Genomic DNA, 25,924 nt, shown 5'->3' with positions numbered 1-25,924 from the left:
CTAGGACTCCTTAGTTTGCCCTTAGAGACCTCTCCAGTCCTGTCTGTGCAGGACTCAAGCATCCAGCATTCCAGCATCCACATGTTCCATATTCTCTAAGGCCAAGTCAATGCCCAATCATTCTTCTCTGGAAAGCCTTTCCCTTCCCCTTGAAGGAGAATTTCTCATCTTGCTTCCACAGAACTTGGCATTTCCCTTGATTATAGCCCTTTTTTAATATCCTGATTGCCTGCTGTCTCCACTAGAAGGTAAGGTTTTGTTCTTGTTTTCTGGTAAATCTATTTATTATATTTTTTTAATAAAAAAAAGATTATTTACTGCTGAACATAGCTCTTTCCAAAAGGAACCTCAGGCCAACTCAAGTTTCTAAAATAATTTTCTGAAATAGATGAAAAAAATATCAAAGAACAAACATACCTTTTTTTTCATGCTTCCTTTCTGTGTAACTCATATAGTTATATTACTAAGACTTGAAGAACACAAATTATGACTTGTATATATAAAACTCACATAAGCATTAGAAGCAAATGTATTAGTAAAAAGATGGCTTTGTCTACAACAATGGAGCATAAACTAAAACATGCTTTTTTTTTTCTTTTTACTTTATTTTACAATACTGTATTGGTTTTGCCATACATTGACATGAATTCACCACGGGTGTACATGTGTTCCCAAACATGAACCCCCCTCCCACCTCCCTCCCCATAACATCTCTCTGGGTCATCACCGTGCACCAGCCCCAAGCATGCTGTATCCTACGTTGGACATAGACTGGCGATTCGATTCTTACATGATAGTATACATGTTACAATGCCATTCTCCCAAATCATCCCACCCTCTCCCTCTCCCTCTGAGTCCAAAAGTCCGTTATACACATCTATGTCTTTTTTGCTGTCTTGCATATAGGGTCATCATTGCCATCTTTCTAAATTCCATATATATGTGTTAGTATACTGTATTGGTGTTTTTCTTTATGGCTTACTTCACTCTGTATAATCGGCTCTAGTTTCATCCATCTCATCAGAACTGATTCAAATGTATTCTTTTTAATGGCTGAGTAATACTCCATTGTGTATATGTACCACAGCTTTCTTATCCATTCATCAGCTGATGGACATCTAGGTTGTTTCCACGTCCTGGCTATTATAAACAGTGCTGCGATGAACATTGGGGTACATGTGTCTCTTTCAATTCTGGTTTCCTCAGTGTGTATGCCCAGCAGTGGGATTGCTGGGTCATAAGGTAGTTCTATTTGCAATTTTTAAAGGAATCTCCACACTGTTCTCCATAGTGGCTGACTAGTTTGCATTCCCACCAACAGTGTAGGAGGGTTCCCTTTTCTCCACACCCTCTCCAGCATTTATTCCTTGCAGATTTTTGGATCGCAGCCATTCTGACTGGTGTGAAGTGGTACCTCATTGTGGTTTTGATTTGCATTTCTCTGATAATGAGTGATGTTGAGCATCTTTTCATGTGTTTGTTAGCCATCCGTACGTCTTCTTTGGAGAAATGTCTATTTAGTTCTTTGGCCCATTTTTTGATTGGGTCGTTTATTTTTCTGGAATTGAGCTGCATAAGTTGCTTGTATATTTTTGAGATTAGTTGTTTGTCAGTTGCTTCATTTGCTATTATTTTCTCCCATTCAGAAGGCTGTCTTTTCACCTTGCTTATATTTTCCTTTGTTGTGCAGTAGCTTTTAATTTTAAGTAGATCCCATTTGTTTATTTTTGCTTTTATTTCCAGAATTCTGGGAGGTGGATCATAGAGGATCCTGCTGTGATTTATGTCGGAGAGTGTTTTGCCTATGTTCTCCTCTAGGAGTTTTATAGTTTCTGGTCTTACATTTAGATCTTTAATCCATTTTGAGTTTATTTTTGTGTGCGGTGTTAGAAAGTGATCTAGTTTCATTCTTTTACAAGTGGTTGACCAGTTTTCCCAGTACCACTTGTTAAAGAGATTGTCTTTACTCCATTGTATATTCTTGCCTCCTTTGTCAAACATAAGGTGTCCATATGTGTGTGGATTTATCTCTGGGCTTTCTATTTTGTTCCATTGATCTATATTTCTGTCTTTGTGCCAGTACCATACTGTCTTGATGACTGTGGCTTTGTAGTAGAGCCTGAAGTCAGGCAAGTTGATTCCTCCAGTTCCATTCTTCTTTCTCAAGATTGCTTTGGCTATTCGAGGTTTTTTGTATTTCCATACAAATCGTGAAATTATTTGTTCTAGTTCTGTGAAAAATATGGCTGATAGCTTGATAGGGATTGCATTGAATTTGTAAATTGCTTTGGGTAGTATACTCATTTTCACTATATTGATTCTTCCGATCCATGAACATGGTATATTTCTCCATCTATTAGTGTCCTCTCTGATTTCTTTCATCAGTGTTTTATAGTTTTCTATATATAGGTCTTTAGTTTCTTTAGGTAGATATATTCCTAAGTATTTTATTCTTTTCATTGCAATGGTGAATGGAATTGTTTCCTTAATTTCTTTTTCTCCTTTCTCATTATTAGTGTATAGGTATGCAAGGGATTTCTGTGTTGATTTTATATCCTGCAATTTACTATATTCATTGATGAGCTCTAGTAATTTTCTGGTGGAGTCTTTAGGGTTTTCTGTGTAGAGGATCATGTCATCTGCAAATAGTGAGGGTTTTACTTCTTCTTTTCCAATTTGGATTCCTTTTATTTCTTTTTCTGCTCTGATTGCTGTGGCCAAAACTTCCAAAACTATGTTGAATAGTAGTGGTGAAAATGGGCACCCTTGTCTTGTTCCTGACTTTAGGGGAAATGCTTTCAGTTTTTCACCATTGAGGATAATGTTTGTTGTGGGTTTGTCATATATAGCTTTTATTATGTTGAGGTATGTTCCTTCTATTCCTGCTTTCTGGAGAGTTTTTATCATAAATGGAGGTTGAATTTTGTCAAAGGCCTTCTCTGCATCTATTGAGATAATCCTATGGTTTTCATTTTTCAATTTGTTAATGTGGTGAATTACATTGATTGATTTGCGGATATTGAAGAATCCTTGTATCCCTGGGATAAAACCCACTTGGTCATGGTGTATGATCTTTTTAATGTGTTGTTGGAATCTGATTGCTAGAATTTTGTTGAGGATTTTTGCATCTATGTTCATCAGTGATATTGGCCTGTAGTTTTCTTTTTTTGTAGTATCTTTGTCAGGTTTTGGTATTAGGATGATGGTGGCCTCATAGAATGAGTTTGGAAGTTTACCTTCCTCTGCAATTTTCTGGAAGAGTTTGAGTAGGATAGGTGTTAGCTCTTCTCGAAATTTTTGGTAGAATTCAGCTGTGAAGGTAAAACATGCTTTTTGAAGGCAGAAGTTGTTGTTGTTGTTTAGTGTGTGTGTGTGTGTGTGTGTGTGCGTGTCTAGCACCTGAGTTGTATACAAGGTAAACATCAATAATGAAGAATAAATCAATGAATGATATAAGATTTTTTGGTGGGTGTTTAGTTCTTTTCCTTATTAAAAGCTCAAGACCTCAACTGCATTGATTTTGTGGTTGGGTCTCAGGCTGGGTCTAAATTTGATGTCTCCTGCGCAGACTTAAGAATCATTTGAAATGTTCTCCCCTAATAGGGTGTTTCTCTCTGGCCTTTCCTTTTTCAGCATTTCTCTCTTTTCTTTAATTGCCATTTAAACATCTGCATGCTGAGGATGAACTGATGGAGGAGAATGTTTCCCTGAGGACATGGTGTCTAATAGCAGTCAAGACTTTGTGGTTGATTAACTCACTGATTGAATCACTGACTTTGAGGCATCAAGGGAGGGAGCATGGTTATATCTAAGGAGAGTTCAAGAACTCTGTGTGCACGTACAGTGAGTGGTGGAGGGAATGGAGTGGTAGGAGTGATGGTAAGATGAAATGAGAATGTTCAGGGGAATCTAGAGTTTTAAACTTCCTCAGTACCATGTTTTGGATTTTCCTGATCTAGAGTCAGAGTAGGTTAGTAGAAAGAGCAGAAGTGAAGAGCCTTGACTTTCTTCTGCCACCAGCTCATATCCAGGACAAATTGCTGCTGCTCTATTGTTCTCATTTTTATTTGTCAGGTGGAATTGGGAATCTCTGCCCTTAACTGTAGTGAGGATTGGTGAGATGTTGGATGAGAAAGCTCTGCAGAACAGAGGTGCCCTTATCAGAGCAGGAGAAAAGTATAGTGTCTGTGGTCACCGTTCCATCTTTTCTCACCAGGGTCTTCTTGTCTCTGGAGGAATCAACTGTTGTAGCCCAGTTCTTGATGTTCAGGTTTCTCTGACCTTTCTGTGCTCTCCAGCCTCTTGATAGTCATTCTTCATCAGAGTTGTCCCAGCAAGGCCCTCCATTGCCTCTGGCTTCCCTCTATCAGAGCCCTAACCAAGGTGCCTTGGCATTGCCTATTTGGAAGTAGCTATTAAGAGTATAGGCTCTAAATAGGGAACCTTCCTACACAGTTGGTGGGAATGTAAATTGGTGCAGCCACTATGAAAAACAGTATGGAGGTTCCTAAAAAAACTAAAAATAGAGTTGCCATATGATCCAGCAATCTCACTCCTGGGAATATATCCAGACAGAACTATACTTCAAAAAGATACATGCACCCCTATGTTCATAGCAGCACTATACATGATTGTCAAGACATGAAAACAACCTAATTGTCCATCAAAAGATCAGTGGATGAAGAAGACGTGGTGCATATATACAATGGAATACTACCCAGCCATAAAAGGAATGAAATAATGCCATTTACAGCAACATGGATGGGCCTAGAGATTATTATACTAAGTGAAGTCAGTCAGAAAAAGATAAATATCATATGATATCTCTTATATGTGGAATATAAAGTAGGATATAAATGAACTTATTTACAAAACAGACTCGCTGACGTAGAGAACGACATGTGGTTGCCAAAGGAAGGGTGGGAGAGGGATGGCTTGGAAGTTTGGGGTCAGACACAAACTATTATATACAGAATTGATAAATAATGAGGTTCTTCTGTATAGCACAGGGAACTAGTATATTCAATATCCTGTGATAAACCATAATTGAAAAGAATATGTAGAAGAATATATATATAACTGAATCACATTGCTGTAAAGTAGAAATGAACACAACATTGTTCAACTATACTTGATAAATTAAAAAAAAAAAGAAGAGTATGAGCTCTAGAGTCAAGCTGCCTGGGTTTGAATCCTTACTTTTACAACTTGCTTGCTGTGTGCTCTTAAGCAAGTTACTGAGTCTCTCTGTGCCTTGTTTTCCTATCTGTACATGAGGAGAATAATAGTAATGAGGTTGGAATTCCATGGTGGTCCAGTGGTTGAGACTCAGTGCTTTCACCGCTGTGGCTGGGTTTAATCCTTGGTAGGGGAATGACGAACCTGCAAGCCAAGCAGCATGACCAAAACCAAAAAAACCAAACAAAAACAAAACTGTAACCACCTCACTAAGTTCCTGTGTAAATTAAATGGAGCAGTATACGTGGAGAGCTTAGAATAGCACTTGCCATATTAGTAAGCATTCAAAATTGTTATGTGTTGTTACAATAATTACTTAACTCTCCAATCTCTTGATTGGAACGCCGGTAGGCCAGAAGCATATCTATTTCCTCATTGTATCCCATAGGATTGGAGCAGCAGACATTTGCTAAGAATTTCTGGAAGGAGAGTTTAAGTGTGAATACTGGATTCCCTGGTGGCTAGGTGGTAAAGAATCCACCTGCAATGCAGGAGATGTGGGTCCAATCCCTGGGTCAGGAAGATCCCCTAGAGTGGGAAATGGCAACCCACTCCAGAATTCCTGCCTGGGAAATCCCATGGACAGGGAAGCCTGGTGGGCTACAGTCCATGGGGTTGCAAAGAATTGGACACAACTGAGCAGCTAAACAACAACAGCAATTTGATTTGCCATGTGTAATGCTAACTGTGACTGTGACCAAGAGACTTGTCTTCTCTCAGCCCTAGTTTCCACATCTGTTAAATAGCAATCATGGTCCTTGTCATGCAGGGCTGATGCGAAGATTGGATATATATGAACTGCCAGCAACTGTGTAAATATAGTTCCTTCCATACCCATGAGCTGCGTAGAATGGGGGCCAAGGAATCTGCCAATTACTATTGTACCCCGTAGTGGCCTGCTGAACCGAGGATTGCTCCTGCGGTGATGTTTTCTGGATATTTTGACTTAGGACAGAAGAAGGAAGCATTACCTTGGGATTTCCCTTAGTGTTTCCGGCCATTTCTGTCTGTTTTCCTTGATTGTTCTCCTCTGGATTCTAAGTTCCTAGAATAGCCAGAATATTTTTCTACCTCTTAGTTTCCTAAAGTCTTAAGCAACCAGACCACTTTTGTTTTGGCTCCTCTAAGCTTACTCTGTTTGGCCCTTGTCATTCTTCATTAGCTGTTAGTATATCCTGCTTATTTTCAGTTTCCTGACACATTGTATTTTTTTCAAGGCCAAAATAGCACCCAAATCATCTGAGGCAGAGCCCTTTATCTTGCTCACTGTAACTAGTGGGAAGCATAGTGGCCTGTGAGGTAGAAGACCCGAGTTCCAGTGCTGGCTGTGACACAAGTCTAGCTGTGTGACCTTGGGCAAGGCCCTTTCCCTCTCTGGGGCTCAAACTTCATCGTTAAAGTGAAGGATTTGAACCAAGTAAGTGGTTTCTAAGGATCTTTGAATTCTGTGGTGTGAGTTTGGTCAAGTCATTTTTCTTTTAGGGGGTAATCTTAGCTTCCTCATCTGTAAAACTAAATGGATTAGCCTGAATAATTTATAGTCAATTCTAGGCCTTAGTCTTTTTTTTTTTATCTGCCTGTATTACTTTCTGGAGCATTTCTGTGACAGTTAACAGCTGTGGACAGGAAACGCTTGAACACTTCTAACTTGGCAAAGATTGCTACTCCCTCTGAACCTCATCCCAGCCCATTTCCTGTGTTTACAGCGTTTGGGTTTTTCGCTTAGTGACAGGCCTGACAGGTCATACTCCAGTTCTGTCTCCATAGCCTGGTGCAGGGTAGACCAAAGTGAGTACTAATTTGGAAGTTGAGAGACAGGATTTCAGTCTCCACTCAGCTGTGTGACCTTAGGCAAATGACCTTACCTCTTAGGGTTCAATATCTTCATCTGTAAAACCAGAGAATTTAACTAGTGAGTCTTTCTGGCTCTGATATTATAGAATCTGGATACTTGCCTCTTTTTTTAAATTCCCCCTGAAGCACCCTTTGTTTAGCCTGTTTTTTCCATATACTCCACCCTGGAAGGGACCCTGGGGAGCTCCCTTCACATTTCCCATGTGAGATAAAATAAGACTAAGTAAGAAAGTCAAACTGGCATCTCAGGCCTAACTGGTAGCAAAAAGGAGTTGAGGTGGAAGGCTGGTACGACTGAATTGCCTAACAAACCAGCTGTATGGTGGGTAACCAAGTGGGCACCAATATGTATTTATTCTTATTAAGACTCTGTAGATAGATAATATCCTAGTTCCACCCTATTTTCACCATTTATGTGACTTGAGTAGATAATGTAGTGTATCTGGGCCTCAGTTTCCTCATCTTATACTGGGGATAATAAAGGTACCAATTCACAGAGTAATAAAAGAGACACCGTATGTAGAAGTCGCAGCATAGTTCCTGTCTTGCTCACCCTCCCTTTCTCCCTTAGGTAGTTATAATGTCCTCAATTCTGTTCTTGCGGAAATAGTGATAGGACTCTCGAGTCCCACTCCAGAGGAGCTAACAGGCCACCTGGGATATAATTCAATTATGAGCAGAAGAAACCTTATGAGGTGGTGCCTGGCCCAGACTGGGCTCAGTGCTCTGACCTGGAGTGGTTCAGGAAGCTTTCCTGGTGGAGATGGACTTTCCCTGGGCCTTGAAGGGCCAGCAAGCCTTAAGCATGAAGAGCTGGAGGGAGAGTAGGGTTAGCTACCCACCTACATTCTCTGTCAAGCTGGTGCTTTGGATAGGTCAGTTTCACATACATCTCTTCCTTCTCCCTTCAGCTAGGTAGTTATTATCCAAGAGATTTAAGTTTTTAAGAGAAAAAAAAAAATTTAAGGCAGTAAGAAGACATAACATTTATCTAGACCAAACTAGTTTTACTTTAATCAGTGGGCAAGGTAAAGTTAGCTTGCATAATTTTAAATACTTAGAACATTGTGGTTTTTATGCTGCATTTTACAGATGAATAAACAGTGCCTCCAAAAGGTTGAGCAACTTTTTCAGGTCAATGTTAACAAGTTACAATGACAAGTCAAAGAAGTTCTTCATGATAATTGAGTATAATCAAAACCAGGCTAGGAGATATGTATAATTTAGCAGTTCTCAGTTCTGTTTATTCACCTAAGTTTTCAGTAATCTGTAATAGTGCTTATTTTTCTGAGATGGCCTTCTTATTCCTGGCTTGCACCCTATATTCACCTCTTACTTTTAGTAGAAATTTCCAATTCTCTAGATCTCCAGTTCTACTGTTGACTTAAATTCTACCTCCTTACCTAAACTTAGAACCCTTAATTCTTTTCCCAAATATTGATCAAACACGTACTATATGCTATATACACCTAGAGGTGGATGCAAATACTGGTTTATGCTTGGATCTTTTAGTGTAGTAATTAGACAGTTAGACAAAAACCACTTGGTAGTAATCAAACGCTTACTATGTGCCATGCTTTATTGGAAGTATTATACTTTAGATGTAGTAACTCACTTAATTTGCACAACTTTTCTACTTGTTTTAAGATAATGAAATGAGACGACTTCCCTGGTGGTCCAGTGGTTAGGACTCTGTGCTTCCACTGCAGGGTCCTGGGTTTGATCCCTTGTTGGGAAACTATGTAGGATTTCCACAAGCTGTGCAGTGCAGCAACAACAGCAACAGCAACAACAAAACAACAGTGAAAATGAAATGAGGCATCAAGAGGTTGTCATTGGTCTAAGTGTGATGGAGGGCGGCACAGGGGATACGAGAACACAAGAGGGGCTCTAATCTAACCCTAGGAGACTCAGTGCAGAGACCTGTTAGAGGAACTGGAAAAAGCCTGAATAGAATCTTGAAACTTGAGTAGGAGTTAGTCAGGTGAAGAATGGGGCAAGGATATTGCAGGCACAGGGTACATCATGTACAAAGCTGCAGAGTGAGTCTCCTTTTTTATTTTATTTATGTAATTGAAAGTGGTTTAGTGTGGTGGGAGCGTGGGGTGTGTGTGAGTGAGTGGTGAGGGATAAGGCTAGAGAACTTGGTTAGGGACCGCCTCTTGAAGAGCCTTGTATGATTTGTTATTTTATATTCATTATATGAGCCATAGGTTTCCATTGGTTTCCAGTCTTGGGGATTTGAAGCCCTGTAAAGGTCCTTGAGGAGTGTCTTGTGAATCCATGTTATTTCCACAGTCATTTTTCAGTTGGGGGTTACTAAAAGTACAACTATTATTTATGGAGCTTTTTTGAATTACTCATTAGAGAAAAGCTAGGAATCACAGTTGTAGGAATATGGGAGCACTACAAAGAATGTTTTTAATTAAAATTTTTGTTGAGATAATTATAGATTTATTTGTGATTTTTAAGAAATAATATAGGGAGATCACTGGGAAACTTTGTGCAACTTCCCCCACAGTAGCATTTTGATAAACTGTAGTATAATATCACAACCAGAATATTGACATTAGCACAACCCACTGATCTTGTTCAGATTTCCTCAGTTTTACATGTACTTATGTGTGTGTTTGTGTGTACCAAGTTCTAGTCCGACACCATAAGGGTCATTCATATTGTTGTTGTTCCTTTTTTTTTTTTAACTGCCCACATGGCTTGTGAGATCTTAGTTTCCCAAGTGGGGTGGAACCTGGGCCCTTAGCAGTTAATGCACTGAGTCCGAACCGCCGGACCACCAGAGAGTTCCTTCGTGTTGTCCTTCTATAGTCACACCCTTCCCTCCCATTCCCCTCCATGTCCCTAGCCCCTGTACTCTTCATTTCTAAAATTCTGTCCTTTAAAAAATGTTACATAAATAGAATCATGAGTTTGTAACCTTTTGGAATTGGCTCTTTTTGCTCTGCATAATTCCCTGGATTTCACCCAAGTAGTTACGTGAATCATTTCATTGCTGTTTATTGCTGAGTAGTATGTAAGTACTAGAGTGTACTAGTAGTATGTAAGTACTGGAGCTTCCCTGGTGGCTCAGAGGGTAAAGTGTCTGCCTGCAATGCAGGAGACCCAGGTTCTATCCCTGGGTCAGGAAGATCCCTGGAGAAGGAAATGGCAACCCACTCCAGTACTCTTGCCTGGAAAATTCCATGGATGGAGGAGCCTGGTAGGCTATAGTCCACAGGGGTTGCAAAGAGTCAGACATGACTGAGCTACTTCACTTCACTAGAGTGTAACCGAATGAAGGACATATAGACCAGTTTTGGCTATTACATGTAAAGCTTCTATGAATATTTGTGTACAGGTTTTTATGGTAACCTGGAAGTGATTTTATTCAAGACTGTGGTCTAGTCAGATCTGAATTTTAGAAAAATTACACTGACAGCTTTGGTAGAGGATGAGTTTAAGGGAAACTATAGCAGAGATGGAGAAATCAGTGAAGCTGCTACTGTAGTAACCCAGGCAAGACACATTGAGACCTGAGCTCTGTTCTCTGTGAGATGGAATGTGCTTTGCCAGAGAGGCCCTTCCTCAGAAATCACATCAGGCTTGTGCACGTGAGGGATGAGGGTCAGGGCGCCTGGACTCTGAGGAGGCTCAGGCACACTTGATCCCTCATAGTCCCTGTTCAGAGGAGCGGCTCTGCTACCACAGCTGGGAACTGCGTCGGGTGAGGAAGGCTGTGAACCTGGTTCTTGGCGTGATCCTCAGACTGCCATGTTTGTCAGTAGGTGTTCTTGATTATCTTCTCTCAAGAAAATAGGAAGGGGGGTCAGTTAGCTTCCTGAATTGTCCAGGTGGTGGCTTACATGGGGCAGAAAGATGGTGAGAAGCTCCTTCCTAGTCCTGGTCTCTTTTGGAGCCTAGGAATGTGTTCTCTGGTAAGCCAGCCAGCAGTGGGTCTGGGAGACTTGAGGATGACCTCTTATTGCTATGGAAACTGGAATCCACATTGTTTTTACCCCACGCCATGGTGTGCCTGGCTCCTCAGTGTTTATATCTTCAAGGCATTTATCACTGTGCTCTTGGGGCTGCTGTGATAAGCACTGATTGTTGGGAGCCAGCCCAACTTCTGAACCCGAGGGTGTAATCCTAGAGGATCCACTAATAGGCTGGACATCTGCCCTGGGCACTGTGCATAGTCCCTATCTGGGCAGGTCCTTGGAACCTACTCCAGCATTGTTAGAAAACTCTTCTTAGCAGAACACTCTTTTGAGTTGTTTGTAATTATTTTTTTGGCCATCTCAGACCCTGACAAGTACTGGCCAGGACACAGGAATGTTTGGGTCAGGCTCCAGGTCAGAGAATTTGGGGTGGCTTTTGAACAAGTGTGTGTTGAATTTCTCTGGGACTGTCATACTTCTTGTCTCAGATACCTTTAGAATGTAAAGAGTGTAAAGACCAATGGTGTTTAGGACCCCAGAGCTGAGAAAGCAGATCTTCCAAATCTGTCCACAGCTTTCAGTTGTCACTAGGCCAGGTACTGTGTTGCCCAGCCCTGGGCCAGAAACAAGGGATGCCAGAAACATCAGACTCCTCTTGCTGTAGTTGGAAACATCAGACTCACAGGTAAAAAGCAAAGACTAGAGAACTGACAGATAAATGATTGACACTTTTATAGGGGTTTACTGTTTTTAAAGAACCTGACTGATTTTTCAGAAAATTAATCCTTAGGAGTAGTCAGAGTATAAGAAAGTTGGATTCAAAGACCTATGTCTACCACTTCTGTTATTCAGTATATATTTTAATAATTTGGGGTAGGAATGGAGGGGACCCAGGAGTATACACTGGGAGTCGGAACGACAAGAAGGCTCCTGTACCAGCAGCCTCAGTTACTGAGGTCATGGCCTGCTTGGTGGGGACTAACTTTGAGGATTAGCCATCTTACTCTGGAAAGAGGCTTCTTGTTAGATCAAAATTTGAAGAAAAGAATACTGGGAGGAGGAAGGTGGTAGAAATGGGACACAAAGGGGTGACTGAGTGCCCTCCTAGTGTCTTTTAAACTTTGTTTCTAAGTCCTAGTAGAGAAGGGGTCTTTGGCTAGTGCTGGGCACTGAAGAAGTTAAGGCAAACCCAAGAAGTTCTGTTTTACTCTTCTTGGGGAGTGGCACAAGCTCAGTTAGGGCTTCTGTGATTGCCCTTAATAGACAAAAAGAACCTGATGGAACCCATCCTGCCCACCCTCCACCCCCTGCTTTGTTGGCCTTGGAGAATAATAGTTAGTAGTTCTAAGAAGCCCTCTTGCAAAGGCTCATCTTGGTCTATCAGCCATAATCTTGCCACATACATGGCATAGAAGTTGGTGAGGGCTCTCCCACAAGTCAGAATGGCTCTCATTAAAAAGATGACAACAAATGCTGGAGAGGGTGTGGAGAAAAGGAAACCCTCCTACACTGTGAGTGGGAATGTAAGTTGGTGCAGTCACGATGGAGAACAGTATGGTGGTTCTTGAAAAAACTAAAATAGAGTTATCATGTGACCCAGCAATCCCACTCCTGGGTGTATATCTAGGAGAAAACTATAATTCAAAAAGATACATGCACCTCTATGTTGATAGTAGCACTTTTAGCAATAGCCAAGGTATGGGAGCAACCTAAATGTCCATTGACAGATGGATGGATAGAGAAGATGTGGTATACACATGCAGTGGAATACTGCTACTGCCAAGTCGCTTCATTTGTGTCTGACTCTGTGCAATTCCATAGACGGAAGCCCACCAGGCGGCCCCGTCCCTGGGATTCTCCAGGCAAGAACACTGGAGTGGGTTGCCATTTCCTTCTCTAGTGCATGAAAGTGAAAAGTGAAAGTGAAGTCGCTTAGTCGTGTCCGACTCTTAGCGACCCCATGGACTGCAGCCTACCAGGCTCCTCCATCCATGGGATTTTCCAGGCAAGAGTACTGGAGTGGGGTGCATTTGCCTTCTCCAAAATGTTCATTGACAGATGAATGGATAGAGAAGATGTGGTATACATATGCAATGGAATACTACTCAGCCATAAAAAGAATGAAGTAATGCCATTTGCAGCAACCTAGATGGACTAGAGGTTATCACACCAAGTGAAGTAAGTCAAAAAGAGAAAGACAAATACCATATGATATCTCTTATATGTGGAATCTAAAATATGACACAAATGGACTTATCTATGAAACAGAAACAGATTCACAGGCGTAGAGAGCAGACTTGTATGTGTCAAGGGGAAGGAGGGTGGGGGATGGATAGATTGGGAATTTGGGGTTAGCAGAATCAAACGATTATATACAGGATGGCTAAACACTGAGGTCCTGTTGTAAAGCACAGGGAACTATATTCAATATCCTGTGTTAAACCATAAAATTATGTGTGTATATATATCTGTAAACCATAAAATTATATGTGTGTGTATATATATATAACTGAATTACTTTGCTGTACAGCAGAAATCAATACAACATTGTAAATCAACTATACGTCAATGAAATAAATTAAAAAGAGAAGTTAGTGAATCTTCTAATCTGGTTCTGACACTGCTTTTGCCAGCCCATCTAGGGCAGAACAAACCCATTTCTTGGCCTCAGTTTCCTACTCTCGTTGTATATAAAGTGAGCAGTGGCCCTTAATGCCAACCAAAGCTCTTCTAACTCTGCCATGTAGAGTTAGAGTTTGATGAGGGATCCCAATATCTGTTACACCCGTTCTTTGCCAGGAGCTTTTGTACGACTGGCAAAAAAAACTTTGACTTGGAGTCTTTTAATAAATCAAATTGTGTGAGATGCTGTGCTGCTTGCTCTTGGGCTGCTTTGCTTGGATAGCCTTTGCTTCTCTCCCCACCGTCTTCTACCTGTTGTCCAGCCTGTGCTGTCCCCTGTCACTCTGGTCTCTTGACCCTGTACCATATTCTACTTCGTGTCTTTGTAACACATGAATTATGCTCATTCTAGTACTTTCTGTGAGCAAGGACTGTATTTGTTCATCTCTGGTTTTGCTCCTTCGTATAGCAAATTCTTTTGGGTATTTGGGTATTTATTCTTTTGGGTATTTATTTGCTTATTCAACAGATGTTTATTGAAGCCCAACTTCTGTACTAAGTGCTAGAAGCTAGGATTCAGCCATGAAGATAGCCATGATTCCTGCTGCAGTGGCGCTTACAGTGTAGTGAAGAAGACAAATATTTAGCAAAGTATCACATAATCATGATGGTGAAAATGTTAGAAATGAAAAATACAGAGTACTTTGGGGAATATATAATGTGGGCCTAAACTAGTTTGGGAAAGAAGATGAATCAAAGAATATTCTTGGAAGAAGAAAATGTTTTAAGCTGAGACTAGCAGAATGAGTCACAGTGTGCAGGTTAAGAAAGAGAAGAGCCTTTCATATAAAAGGAATTCTAGGTGGTTTTTAACCTGGGCTAGACATTAGCATCACCAAATAAAGAGTATAAGAAGCAACTGGACAGGTGCCTCATCCTTGTGCTTACTGATGGGAGTATAAAGTGATATGGCTGCTTTGGAAAACAGTTTGTCAGTTACTTAAAAAGGTAAGCGTGGCCTTGTTGTGTGACCCAGCAGTTCCATCCCTAGTGGAACTTAAGGAAAAGAAAACACCTCATTTTCACCCAAGAAAAATGAAAACAAGTGTCCACACAAAGACTTATACACTGATATTAATAGCACTTTAATTGTAACAGCTAGAAATTGGTTAACGGATAAACAAGTTGTATATCCATTCAATGGAATCCTACTCAGCAATAAATTGGAGCAAACTACTGATTCATGTGATAGCAGAGTTGAATCTTAAATCACACTGAACAAAAGAAGCCAAACACAAAAGACTACAGAGTTATGATTATATTTATTTGAAGCTCGAGAACAGGCAAGTGAAAGTCTCAGTCGAGTTCAACTCTTTGCAACCCCATAGACTGTAGCCAGCCAGGCTCCTCGGTCCATGGAATTCTCTGGGCCAGAATACTGGAGTGGGTAGCTGTTCCCTTCTCCAGGGGATCTTCCCAACCCAGGGATCGAACCCAGGTCTCCCGCATTGCAGGCAGATTCTTTACTGTTTGAGCCACCAGGGAGGCCCAGAACAGGCTAAAGTAATTTCTAATGATAGGAATCAGATCAGTGATTGTGTGGGGAAGAGTATGAAGGTTGGCACCGAGGAACTGAGTGGGAGCATTTTGTGACAGTGGATGTGTTCTAGATCTTAAACAGTTTAGTGTTATCTGAGTGCTTATGTTTGTCAAACACATTGGACTGTTTACACTTAAAATTTGGGACATTTTATTGTGTGCAACTGTACCCTGAAGATAACCATGCTCCATTTTAATAAATGTCAAAAAAAAAAGATAAAACTTACCTATGATGTTGAAAGTCAGAATAGTGTGGGGTCCTGGTAGTACTAATTGGAGAGGGGAAAAGGGAGAGAGTCTTCCTAGAGTGTTTTGTGATTGATGGATTTACGGCTGTGTTGGGTCTTTGTTGTTGTTCATGGGCTTTCTCTAGTTGAAGCAAGCCAGGGCTGCTCTCTAGTTGCAGTGCCCAGGCTTCTCATTGTGGTGTCTTCTCTTGTTGTGGAACATGGGCTCTATAGCGCTGGCTCAGCAGTTGTGATGCATAGACTCAGTTGCCCTGCAGCACGTGGGATCTTCTTGGAACAGGGACTGAACGTGTGTCCCTTGCATTGGCAGGTGGATTCTTAACCACTGGACCATAAGGGAAGTCTGGTCCTTAGGTTTATTTATGCACTTTATTTTAGGTGTGTTATTTCTGTTTATTTTTGAGTATTAATTTATTTGGCTGTGTCGAGTCTTAGTTGTGGTACGTGGGCTCTTTCATTGCAGTGCACAGGTTCTGTAATTGTGGCACACAGACTTAGCTGCTCTGTGGCATGTAGAATCCTCTCAGACCAGGGATCGAACCTGAGTCCTCCACATTGCAAGGTGGATTCTTAACCAACAGACCACCAAAGAAGTCCCCTATGTGTGTTAGTTCTCAATTAAAGAAGAAAAAGAGAAAAACCCTGCCCCTAAACCCATACCTCGGTCTCAACCATAGAGATACTGGGGCCTTGATGTCAGCAGTTTGAGAGCTCCTTAAGTGATACTAATACACTGCCAGAGCTGAGAATCCCTGTGCTGTGTAGAAAGGAGAGAAGAAACTGGACCCATCAAAGAAGGGTTACACGAAGAAGGAGAAGTTGCTGAACATGAGACCAGAAAGGTAGTAGGTGACAGATTGTTCTGGGCCTGGCAGGTCACAGTAGGGAAGTTGAACTTTATCTTGAGAATAATGAAAAGCGTTTGAAGGGTTGTAGGAAGTAAGAGGACTTGTGCAGATGTGCAGCTGGTATGTACTAGCACTGCCTGTAGCCAGCGTTCCTGTTGACTGCTCATTAAGTATTTAGAATATCTCAGCTGAGAGTGACATGCTGTGTGGAGAATGAGGTTTGAAATAGTTGAGGAATCTTGAACTGGGTTTGGTGATTGAATGAACGTGCCAACTGAGGGAGTGAGATGTTAAGGTTTCTGACACAAACAACTGGTGAAGTAGGAAGTTTGGGGGAAAAGTAATGAGTTGAGGTTTAGACATTATGAGTTGAAGTGCCTGTTGGACATCCATGTGGAGATGTTTAGTAGGTAGTTGGAGTCTGGGTTTCTGTGGGCCAAAAGTGAAACTTGAACCAGAAACATCATTTTGTTTTTTGGGAGTTGGTAATACCTAGTAATTTCTTTAAATGGTAGTTGAAGGTATGAGGAGAGAGAGGATTATTTAGAAGAGAGTACAGTATGAGAAGAGAGACTAGAACTAAACCCAAATTCTTTGAAACTCCAACGTTTAATAGTCAGGTAGAAAGAAGAATTCTGTACATTAAGAAAGGCAAAGATTCATTTATCTGTTCGTTCATTCATGCAGCAAATCTATATTGAATACCTAATATGTGCCAGGCACTGTATGGGTCCCTGAGGATACTGCAGCGTACAAAAAAAGTCCCTGCTTGTGAACTTTGCATATATTGGAGGGAGACAGACAGTAAGCAAATCAGTGAACAAATGTATCATGTGATGTGGTAGTAGGTGCTACATTCAGTTCAGTTCAGTCGCGTTCAACTCTTTGCAACCCCATGGACTGCAGCACGCTAGGCCTCCCTGTCCATCACCAACTCACGGATCTTGCTCAAACTCATCTCCATAGAGTCAGTGATGCCATCCAACCATCTCATCCTCTGTCGTTCCCTTCTCCTCCTGCCTTCGGTCTTTTCCAGCATGAGGGTCTTTTCCAAGAAATCAGTTCTTCTCATCAGATGGCCAAAGTATTAGAGTTTCAGCTTCAGCGTCAATCCTTCCAATGAATATTCAGGACTGGTTTCATTTAGGATTGACTGGTTTGATCTTGCAGTCCAAGGGACTCTCAAGAGTCTTCTCCAATACCACAGTTCAAAAGCATCAATTCTTCGGCGCTCAGCTTTCTTTGTAGTCCAACTCTCACATCTATACACGACTACTAGAAAAACCATAGCTTTGACTAGACGGAACTTTGTAGACAAAGTAATGTCTCTGCTTTTTAATATGCTGTCTAGGTTGGTCATAATTTTCTTCCAAGGAGCAAGCATCACTTAATTTCATGGCTGCAGTCACCATCTGCAGTGATTTTGGAGCCAAAAAAAAATAAAGTCTCTCACATTGACACATCATAATACCCAAAGCTTGTGGTTTACCCTAGGGTTCACTCTTGGTGCTATATAGGTTATTTTTGATGTGTTCTCTCTTGGAGGAGAAATGGGCATGGTCAGAAGCCTTTTGGGTTAATGTTGCTTGGTTAGCTGGAACCAGTGCCAGCTTTGTCCAGAAGGAAGGCTCTTCTCAATTCCTGCACCCTGCTGAGAAGAGCTGGGCCTCTTCTTGAATATGAGGATGTGATGCTCACTGGTAAAGAATCCACCTGCCAATGCAGGAGACACAGGAGATGTGGGTTCAGTCCCTGGGTTGGGAAGATCCCCTGAAGGAGGAAATGGCAACCTACTCTGGTATTCTTGCCTAGAAAATTCCAGGGACAGAGGAGCCTGGTGGGCTACAGTCCACGGGGTTGCAAAGAGTCAACTGAGCAACTGAGCATGATGTTCTAACAGGGATAGGAACATCCCTCAGGTAGGCTGGGTTTTACACAGCCCAGGAATCTGACGCCTCTTTCCTCTGTGGTTAGACCTGCTATGTGCTGTATTCCAGGGGGGACCTTTCTTGCTAGTTCCAGGTCCCAAGCCAGTTCCTCTTCTCAGCCTTTGCATTTTTGTCTAGAGGATCCCCTGCTCTCCCTCCAGTCCTATCCTCATTCTGGGTTCCAGGCTGTTTTATCTCTGCAACCTCGTAGTCTTGGTCAAATCTGAACGTCTTCTCAGGATTCATGCTCTCAGTCTTACACACTTTTGAGCCCTTTCTAAGGCTAAGTGTGGATTCTGATCCCATCAGAGTCACTACAGAGCCTGAGTGAAGGGGGAGAAATTATTTTCAGAGATGAAGCCCCTGTTTGTAAAATTTAGTCATTTCCAGATTCTCCTCAGGTTCCAGCCAAGCACTGAGGAGCAGTCTGATCAGTGTCCTTCTCCTCTCTCTCTGCTTTCTTCCTTGACGGCTGTTTCTCACTTCTTTCCCTCTGAGCTTGTGTCTCACATCAGACAATCCATTGTCCAGCTCAGCTACAGTGGTTCTGCTTTGCATGCTTTCAGCTATGTGTTCTCTGGGGAGGAGTTAGTGTTTACGACGAGAAATGAAAGTGGCTGGGAGAGGGAGAGGCATTAGGTGGATACCGGATATTGGTGATGGGAATCGGGAGGCTACACTCCAGAATTCTCTTGTCTTTTGGGGAGATATGGTTTGTTATGAATCCATTCATTCATGCATTCATTCATTCAGCCAGCATTTACTGATTTCATACTTGACAAGGTGGTTATTAAGACAGTGCCATACTGGGCCCTGGGGGATAGAGTGAGTCAAATTTAGTCCTTGCCCTTTTCTGGCTGTGGCATGCGAACAACTCAGAGCATGAGAATTAATATAACAGAGTTAGGTACAAAGTGCTTGGAACATAGAGCAGTAAATGATTAGGTCTGTCTAGAGAAAGGAGAGGAGCTTTGGATGTGAGGGAAAGGTCTTTGTCATTTTGTCTGCCCATGGTTTACAAAGTGTGGTCTGTAGACCATTGGGGGCCACCAAGGTCTTTTGGGGGGCCCAGAAGGTCAAAGCCATATTAATAATAATACTTAGATACTATTTACTTTTCCCATCCTGTGTACCTTTGCACTGTTGGTGCAGAAGAACTTAGTAGGTAAAACTGCTGGCATCTTAACAGGAATCAAGACTGTCACAAAATTGTGCCAATAACCATTGCATCCCTCCGCTCCATGCACTGTCAGATTTTTAACATTTTTAATAGAGAATTAAAACTTTTTATAACTTATTGAATTGTCTCTGTGGTATTCTGTGTGATAAAACAGGAAGTACACTTTGAGGACTTATGCTGCATATCGAAGCCTGATGTTTATCTCAAGGAAATGCATTTATGCAATTGAGCCGAACTACCTCCCCTTTTCAGGGAACACTGTTTTTACTTGAAAGAATAACTGACAAATCGCAATTACTGAGACTTATGTTTTTGGCAGACATTTTCTTAAAAATGAATGAAGCAAGTGTGCTACTTTAAGAACAACTGGTAGTATTTGTTGCCAATGATAAACTTCCAGCTTTTAATTGAAAATAAAAGTTTTGGAAAACTTGTATCTGCCACAGTAAGCTTGACAGCTTCCCTAGATTTACAGCTTTTAAAAAAAATAATAATTGTGATTATTTTGATATTATATAAATGAACTGTGTCAAATTTGGAAAATCTGCTTAACTCATTGAACCACTAGTTTCCAAATGATTAGTATATGTTGTTTCAGAATCACCCATGGATAAAAGATCCATTCAAAGTGCAAGATAGACTGCAAGATAGATGATGGATTTTACTGTGACAGAGTACAAAAAGTTCACCTGTATAGTTTCAGGTTTCACATTGTACAAACTTACTACTTGTTGAAGTTTTGGTGAAGTACCAGAGAAGACTGACCACGATTATCTGAAAGATTATTAAAATACTCTTGCTTTTCCAACTGCATATCTATGTTTTGATTGAAGGCAAAACAACACACTGGATGCAGAAATAGATATAATAAGGCTGTAGCAGCTGTTTCTATCAAGCCAGACATTTATAAGGAGATTTATAAAAATGTGTAACAGTCCCACTCATGATTTTTTTTTGCAGAAAACAATTATTTTTTCATAAAACATGCTTTTATAATCTATATGGGGTTTATATTTTAATTTCTAATATAATAAATATCAATCAGTTTGGGGAGCTTCAGTTTTTAAGTGTAAAAAGGGGTCCTAAGATCAAAAAAGTTAAACTTGGTCTTGTGCTCTTCTCTCTACCTAAAATTCTCTTTTCTGCCTCCCAAAATCCCTTAAATGACTATAGAACTAGTATTTAGTTATCCATTCAAAAAACATTTGTTGAACATCTATCAAGAACCTGGCTTTTTCTCGCTGCTGAGTACATGATCCCAAGCCATTATGGGGAAGATGGGTTAAGCAACTATAGCACCGTATGTGAAAGAGGAGACTGAAAAAGCCGGCTTAAAACTCATTTAAAAAACTAAGATCATGGCATCCGGTCCTATCACTTCATGGCAAATAGATGGAAAAACAATGGAAACAATGACAGATTTTATTTTCTTGGGCTCTAAAATCACTGTGAATGGTGACTGTAGCCATGGAATTAAAAGACACTTGCTCCTTGGGAGAAAAGCTCTGACCAACCTAGACAGCATATTAAAAAGCAGAGACATTACTTTGCTGACAAAGGTCCATACAGTCAAAGCTCTTGTTTTTCCAGTAGTCATATATGGATGTGAGAGCTGGACCATAAAGAAAGCTGAGTGCTGAAGAATTGATGCTTTTGAACTGTGGTGTTGGAGAAGACTCTTGAGAGTCCCTTGGACTGCAAGGCAGTCAAACCAGTCAATCCTGAAGGAAATCAGTCCTGAATATTCATCTGCAGGACTGATGCTAAAACGGAAGCTCCAATACTTTGGCCACCTGATGCAAAGAGCCGACTCGTTGGAAAAGACCCCAATGCTGGGAAAGATTGAAGGCAGGAGGAGAAGGGGATGACAGAGGATGAGATTGTTGGATGGCATCACCAACTCAATGGACATGAATTTGAGCAAACTCTAAGAGATGGTGAAGGACAGGGAAGCCTGGCATGCTGCAGTCCGTGGGGTCTCAGAGTTTGACACGACTGAGCGGCTGAACACCACCACCACTGTGTGATAAATGTTAGTGATAGACTTGTAAATACTGGGGGAAGACAGGCTATTGTCAGACACTCACTTACCAGCTCACCTAGGAGCATTCTTTTGAGCAATTTGATTGGACTGTACTTCCTTTATTTGATTCTTTATGGTCCATAGAGGGAAAGTGGCTGAAGTTAGTGAAAGATGGGAACTGTTCATTTGCTGCTCTGGCAGAAAAGAAGGAGGTAACAAATGTATTAAGCGTCAGTTTCATGCAAGCCCTATGCTAAGTGCTTTCACAATTGTAATCTTACCTAATTTTCACAAAAACCATATGAAGCAGAATTAATTATCCTTTTTTTGCAAGTGAGATGTTGGAGGCTGGGAAAAGTTAAACAACTTGTCCAATATCATATGATTGTAACTGATGAGGCCAGAATTTTGACATATGTATTCTGACTCCAAGGGCAGGGCTCTTGCACTGTAGTAATAATGTGTTGCTAAATGTGTGGCTTTTTTAAGGTAATTTCCAGATGGGTCTGTGAAACCTTGCCAGGTTGGAATATATTAAGAAAGATACTAAAGATCTCAGGAAGGAGAGAGAGACCACATAGGCAATGCTCCATTGAAGAGATTTTTTGTGAATTTTGTCTGACATAATTTTTCTGGACAGGATTCTATGGCAGTATTAGGCATCAAGACTTTGTATTCCCTTAACCTCAATTCCTTTAACCTTTCTCTGTGCCAAATGATGCCAGAAGCAAAAGTTACCTGTCTGTCTGATCAGGTTACAAACTACAGCCTGATGTTTGAAGCCCAAACTTGTTGGACCTGTTGTAGGCCTATCAGGCCCAGCCTGGAGACCCCAGTCCCTAGAGCTTGGTAAACTATTTCCATTATTTTAAAAAGCCTAATAGAAATGCTTTACTTCAGATAATTCTGTGTGTGGATACAGGCTAGTGAAAAGATTAGATTTCTTTGTTTTGGGTCAAAAATCTGTTGATCCAGTGTGCTTCAGTTGTACTACCTAGGGAGCTCTAGAAATGGTGTCAGCAAAGTATGGTCCAAGGGCCAAATCCAGCCCAGTGTCTGTTTTTGTAAATAAAGTTTTATTGAAGCACAGTTGAGTTCTCTTACTCATGTTTTGTCTTTGGCTGCTTTTGTGTTCAATGACAGAGTTACATAGCTGCAACAAAGCCTGTATAGCTCATAAATCCTGAACTGTTTACTGTCTGGTCTTTTACCGAAAAAGTTGTTGACTCCTAGCATAACCTCAGTTCTTTCTGTTATGGCACTTAGCACTTGGTATTTTAATTGCCTATTTTCCCCACTTTTTTTTCAAATCTAATATATTACGTTTTAAGGCATTTCATACCCACAGTATAGTGGAAAAGATAGGCATGAGCACATATAATTTAAATATGAGTCAATAAATGCTATAATAAAAGCATGTACAGCAACACTGTGAGGTTCACCCAAGCTGGTCCTGGCAGAGCCCCTCGCTTTTATAACTGAGCTCCTTGGGAGCAAAGATGAGGTCTGCTTCATCTCTTCATCCCCTGGGCTGATTATAGACCCTGACATATAAACAGTACTCGATAAATGTTGTTTGAATGGACATATCATATGTTGATCAGAAAAGCTCTTATAGGCAATTATATATGCCTTTGAGTAGTGTAAATACAGAAATAAGTGAAGGAAAGTGTTATGCTGGCTATGCCAGTCTCAGTGTTGTTTGCTTCATCTCCGAACTAGTCATTACTTACTGCAGTTTGTTTGTGATAAGTAGTGGATAGGAGTCCATGAATGAAGCAATCGTGTTAAGAACTCTTGTTGGTGAGGAAATTAGAAACAGTGCCTTAAATTTGGGCTGTTTTCTACTCTTTTCCCTCCGTATCCACCACACCTTTACCCCACCTTCCATGTTCTGCTCCAGCTTGCCAGGACAGAGGCAGAGGAACATAGAGTCTGTGGAGGTACTTATTTCTTTTGTATGCATACTGTTTATCTTATGTTTTTCTTCTCTAAAGCCATTTTTTCAGTGTGGTTCTTACCAGCATTACCATCCATGGCTTCCAGAAGATACAACTAACTTAAAGCTATCTGGTTACCTTGGTGTAAAGGCAGGCAGGTGAAGTGCTGGCCTGGGAGTCAGTAGGCCTGGGCTCCTGTTGTGCCTCTATAGTGGCTTTTGACTTGGAATACGTCTGTTAACATCTGAGAGCTTCAATAGTCAACACATTTTTGTTGAGTTACATCTGAGACTTAAAAAATTTAATATTTATACCCCTCCTCATTTTGAAAAGGATTTGAGTGACTAGCAAGTGATAGAGAGATGATCTGTCCGATCTTGTCTGTGTTTCTGATCAGCAGATAAGTAAATGATTAGATGGATGAGAGCATTTCAGGTCTCTGATTAGGGCTTTCTAGAAGGCTTCATAGCCACAGCTTCTTCACCTTGTCCTTGCTTCCTCTTCTGTGACTTCTTCTATTTGGGAAATCAGGATCTTTCTTCTATCTTCTTTGGGGATGATTTGAAGATCAAGGTCAAAAGAAAAGAGGAATTTTACACTCTAGGAATTGGAAGAAATGCCAAAAACTTTAGTTAAAATGTCTTTTTCAAATAGTGGACTTGAAGCCTGAAGAAGGGAAGTGATCTCCTTAGAGCCACATAGTAGAACTACAGCTAGATCCCAGGCTCATTCTGCGAGGCATTTTCCAGGTTCCTAAGAGGACTCAGTCCAGTTCAGTCGCTCAGGCGTGCCCGACTCTTTCGACCCTATGAACTGCAGCACGCCAGGCCCCCCTGTCCATCACCAACTCCCGGAGTTCACTCAGACTCGCGTCCATCGAGTCCGTGATGCCATCCAACCATCTCATCCTCGGTCGTTCCCTTCTCCTCCTGCCCCCAGTCCCTCCCAGCATCAGAGTCTTTTCCAATGAGTCAACTCTTGGCATGAGGTGGCCAAAGTACTGGAGTTTCAGCTTCAGCATCATTCCTTCCAAAGAAATCCCAGGGCTGATCTCCTTCAGAATGGACTGGTTGGATCTCCTTGCAGTCCAAGGGACTCTCAACAGTCTTCTCCAACACCACAGTTCAAAAGCATCAATTCTTTGGCGTTCAGCCTTCTTCACAGTCCAACTCTCACATCCATACATGACCACAGGAAAAACCATAGCCTTGACTAGATGGACCTTAGTCGGCAAAGTAATTAGGTGTCGTGAAATGGGCTGGGTGGTTTTTTTGCTGTATAACTGTATGGTGGTGGGCAGAGGAAGCTTCACTCCACACCTCCCATGCAGTTGTGTCAGACATGCTCAGGACCTTAGATGTCTAATAGGTAGATAGCTGAAGGCTGTCTCGGAGAAGGCATAAGATGTGAAGGGTTTCCCTGGATAGCCTGTGACTGGCATTATGTATATGGGCAGTGACAAAGTGAACGAAGAGGAAAACTATGTGGTGCTCTGGCATTAGGACAAATGGGATGTTTTCCTATTTCTAGAGACATTGTATTAATTTACATTTGTTTGTTGTTTCTTTTGAATATGTATTTCTTTGATTACTAGTGAGACCTTTCCCTGTGTTCATTGACTATTTGTATTTTCTCTCACTTGTATTTTTTTTTCTTGTTGAGTTATTTATTCATGTTCTTTGTGTAGATCCCAGTGTATTCCTAGTCCTATGCTTGACTTCCTGCCAAGAAACTATTAGGATACTAAAGCATTGTTCCTAAACGGGGAAGACAGTTAATAAGAAACACTCTTCTCGCTGTTAAGTGGAGTCAGGTGTTAGAAGCTAGGGACAATGAGACAGGTGGGTAATAGAGCTGGGCGGCAGCCCCCTGTAACATTGTCTCTTGCCTTTCCTGTACAGAGTTTTGCCGGATCGACAAGCCCCTGTGCCACAGTGAGGATGAGAAGCTCAGCTTTGATGCAGTCCGCAGCATCCACAAGCTGATGGATGATGATGCCAATGGTGATGTGGATGTGGAAGAAAGTGATGAGGTGAGCTCCCTCACCCTGCGTGGCTCTCTCCTTTTCCTGTGCCAACAGTCCCTGAAGCTGTTTAGACAGGCTGTTCCCTGGGGAGAGGTGTTCTTGCTACTGGCTTGTTCTCTAGGGTCGCATCCCTACCAGGGCAGGTGATTCTCAGCAGAGCAGCCTCGAGGAGCTGGCCTGTCAAAGAGCAGGCCTGACCTCTCTGTCCGTGTCTGGACCGGCCCCCGTCTGCCTACCAGCTGGAAGCACAACACTGGCTGAGCTGTGCTGTTTGAGAGGGAGAGGGAACCCTGAGGCTGGTCCGTACAGTTTGCCTGCATCCTTATTGTATTCTTGCTGGAGGTGGAGGGCACCCATCTGTCCTAACTCTGTGTTCAACCCTGTGCTGGCATGTGGAGGAGAAGGCAAGGCAGTCAGATCTTGCCCTTTGGAAACTTATACTCTCTTTGTGAAGAAGAGACAGAGGTTCCTAGAAAGGTCGTT

At 41.5% G+C, this 25,924-nt stretch overlaps 1 protein-coding gene across 8 annotated transcripts in view; it reads left to right on the top strand.

Annotated features, from left to right (window-relative positions):
• The window catches only part of STIM1 (stromal interaction molecule 1), a 198,358-nt gene that overhangs the window by 90,828 nt on the left and 81,606 nt on the right, over positions 1 to 25,924 (top strand). For 7 of the 8 annotated variants that reach the window (XM_068989191.1, XM_068989187.1, XM_068989188.1 and 4 more), the window contains exon 2: positions 25,317 to 25,447. The exons of the other annotated variant lie outside the window; for it this stretch is intronic. In XM_068989191.1, the coding sequence (XP_068845292.1) occupies positions 25,317 to 25,447 (131 nt within the window). The remainder of the gene's footprint in view (positions 1 to 25,316; positions 25,448 to 25,924) is intronic. 8 annotated transcript variants of the gene reach the window in all.

Source organism: Capricornis sumatraensis, chromosome 16 (assembly GCF_032405125.1).
Source record: "Capricornis sumatraensis isolate serow.1 chromosome 16, serow.2, whole genome shotgun sequence".
Classification (NCBI taxonomy): Eukaryota; Metazoa; Chordata; class Mammalia; order Artiodactyla; family Bovidae; genus Capricornis; species Capricornis sumatraensis.
The sequence above is the reverse complement of the archived record's forward strand: the minus strand, read 5'-3'. Positions and strand labels throughout refer to the sequence as shown.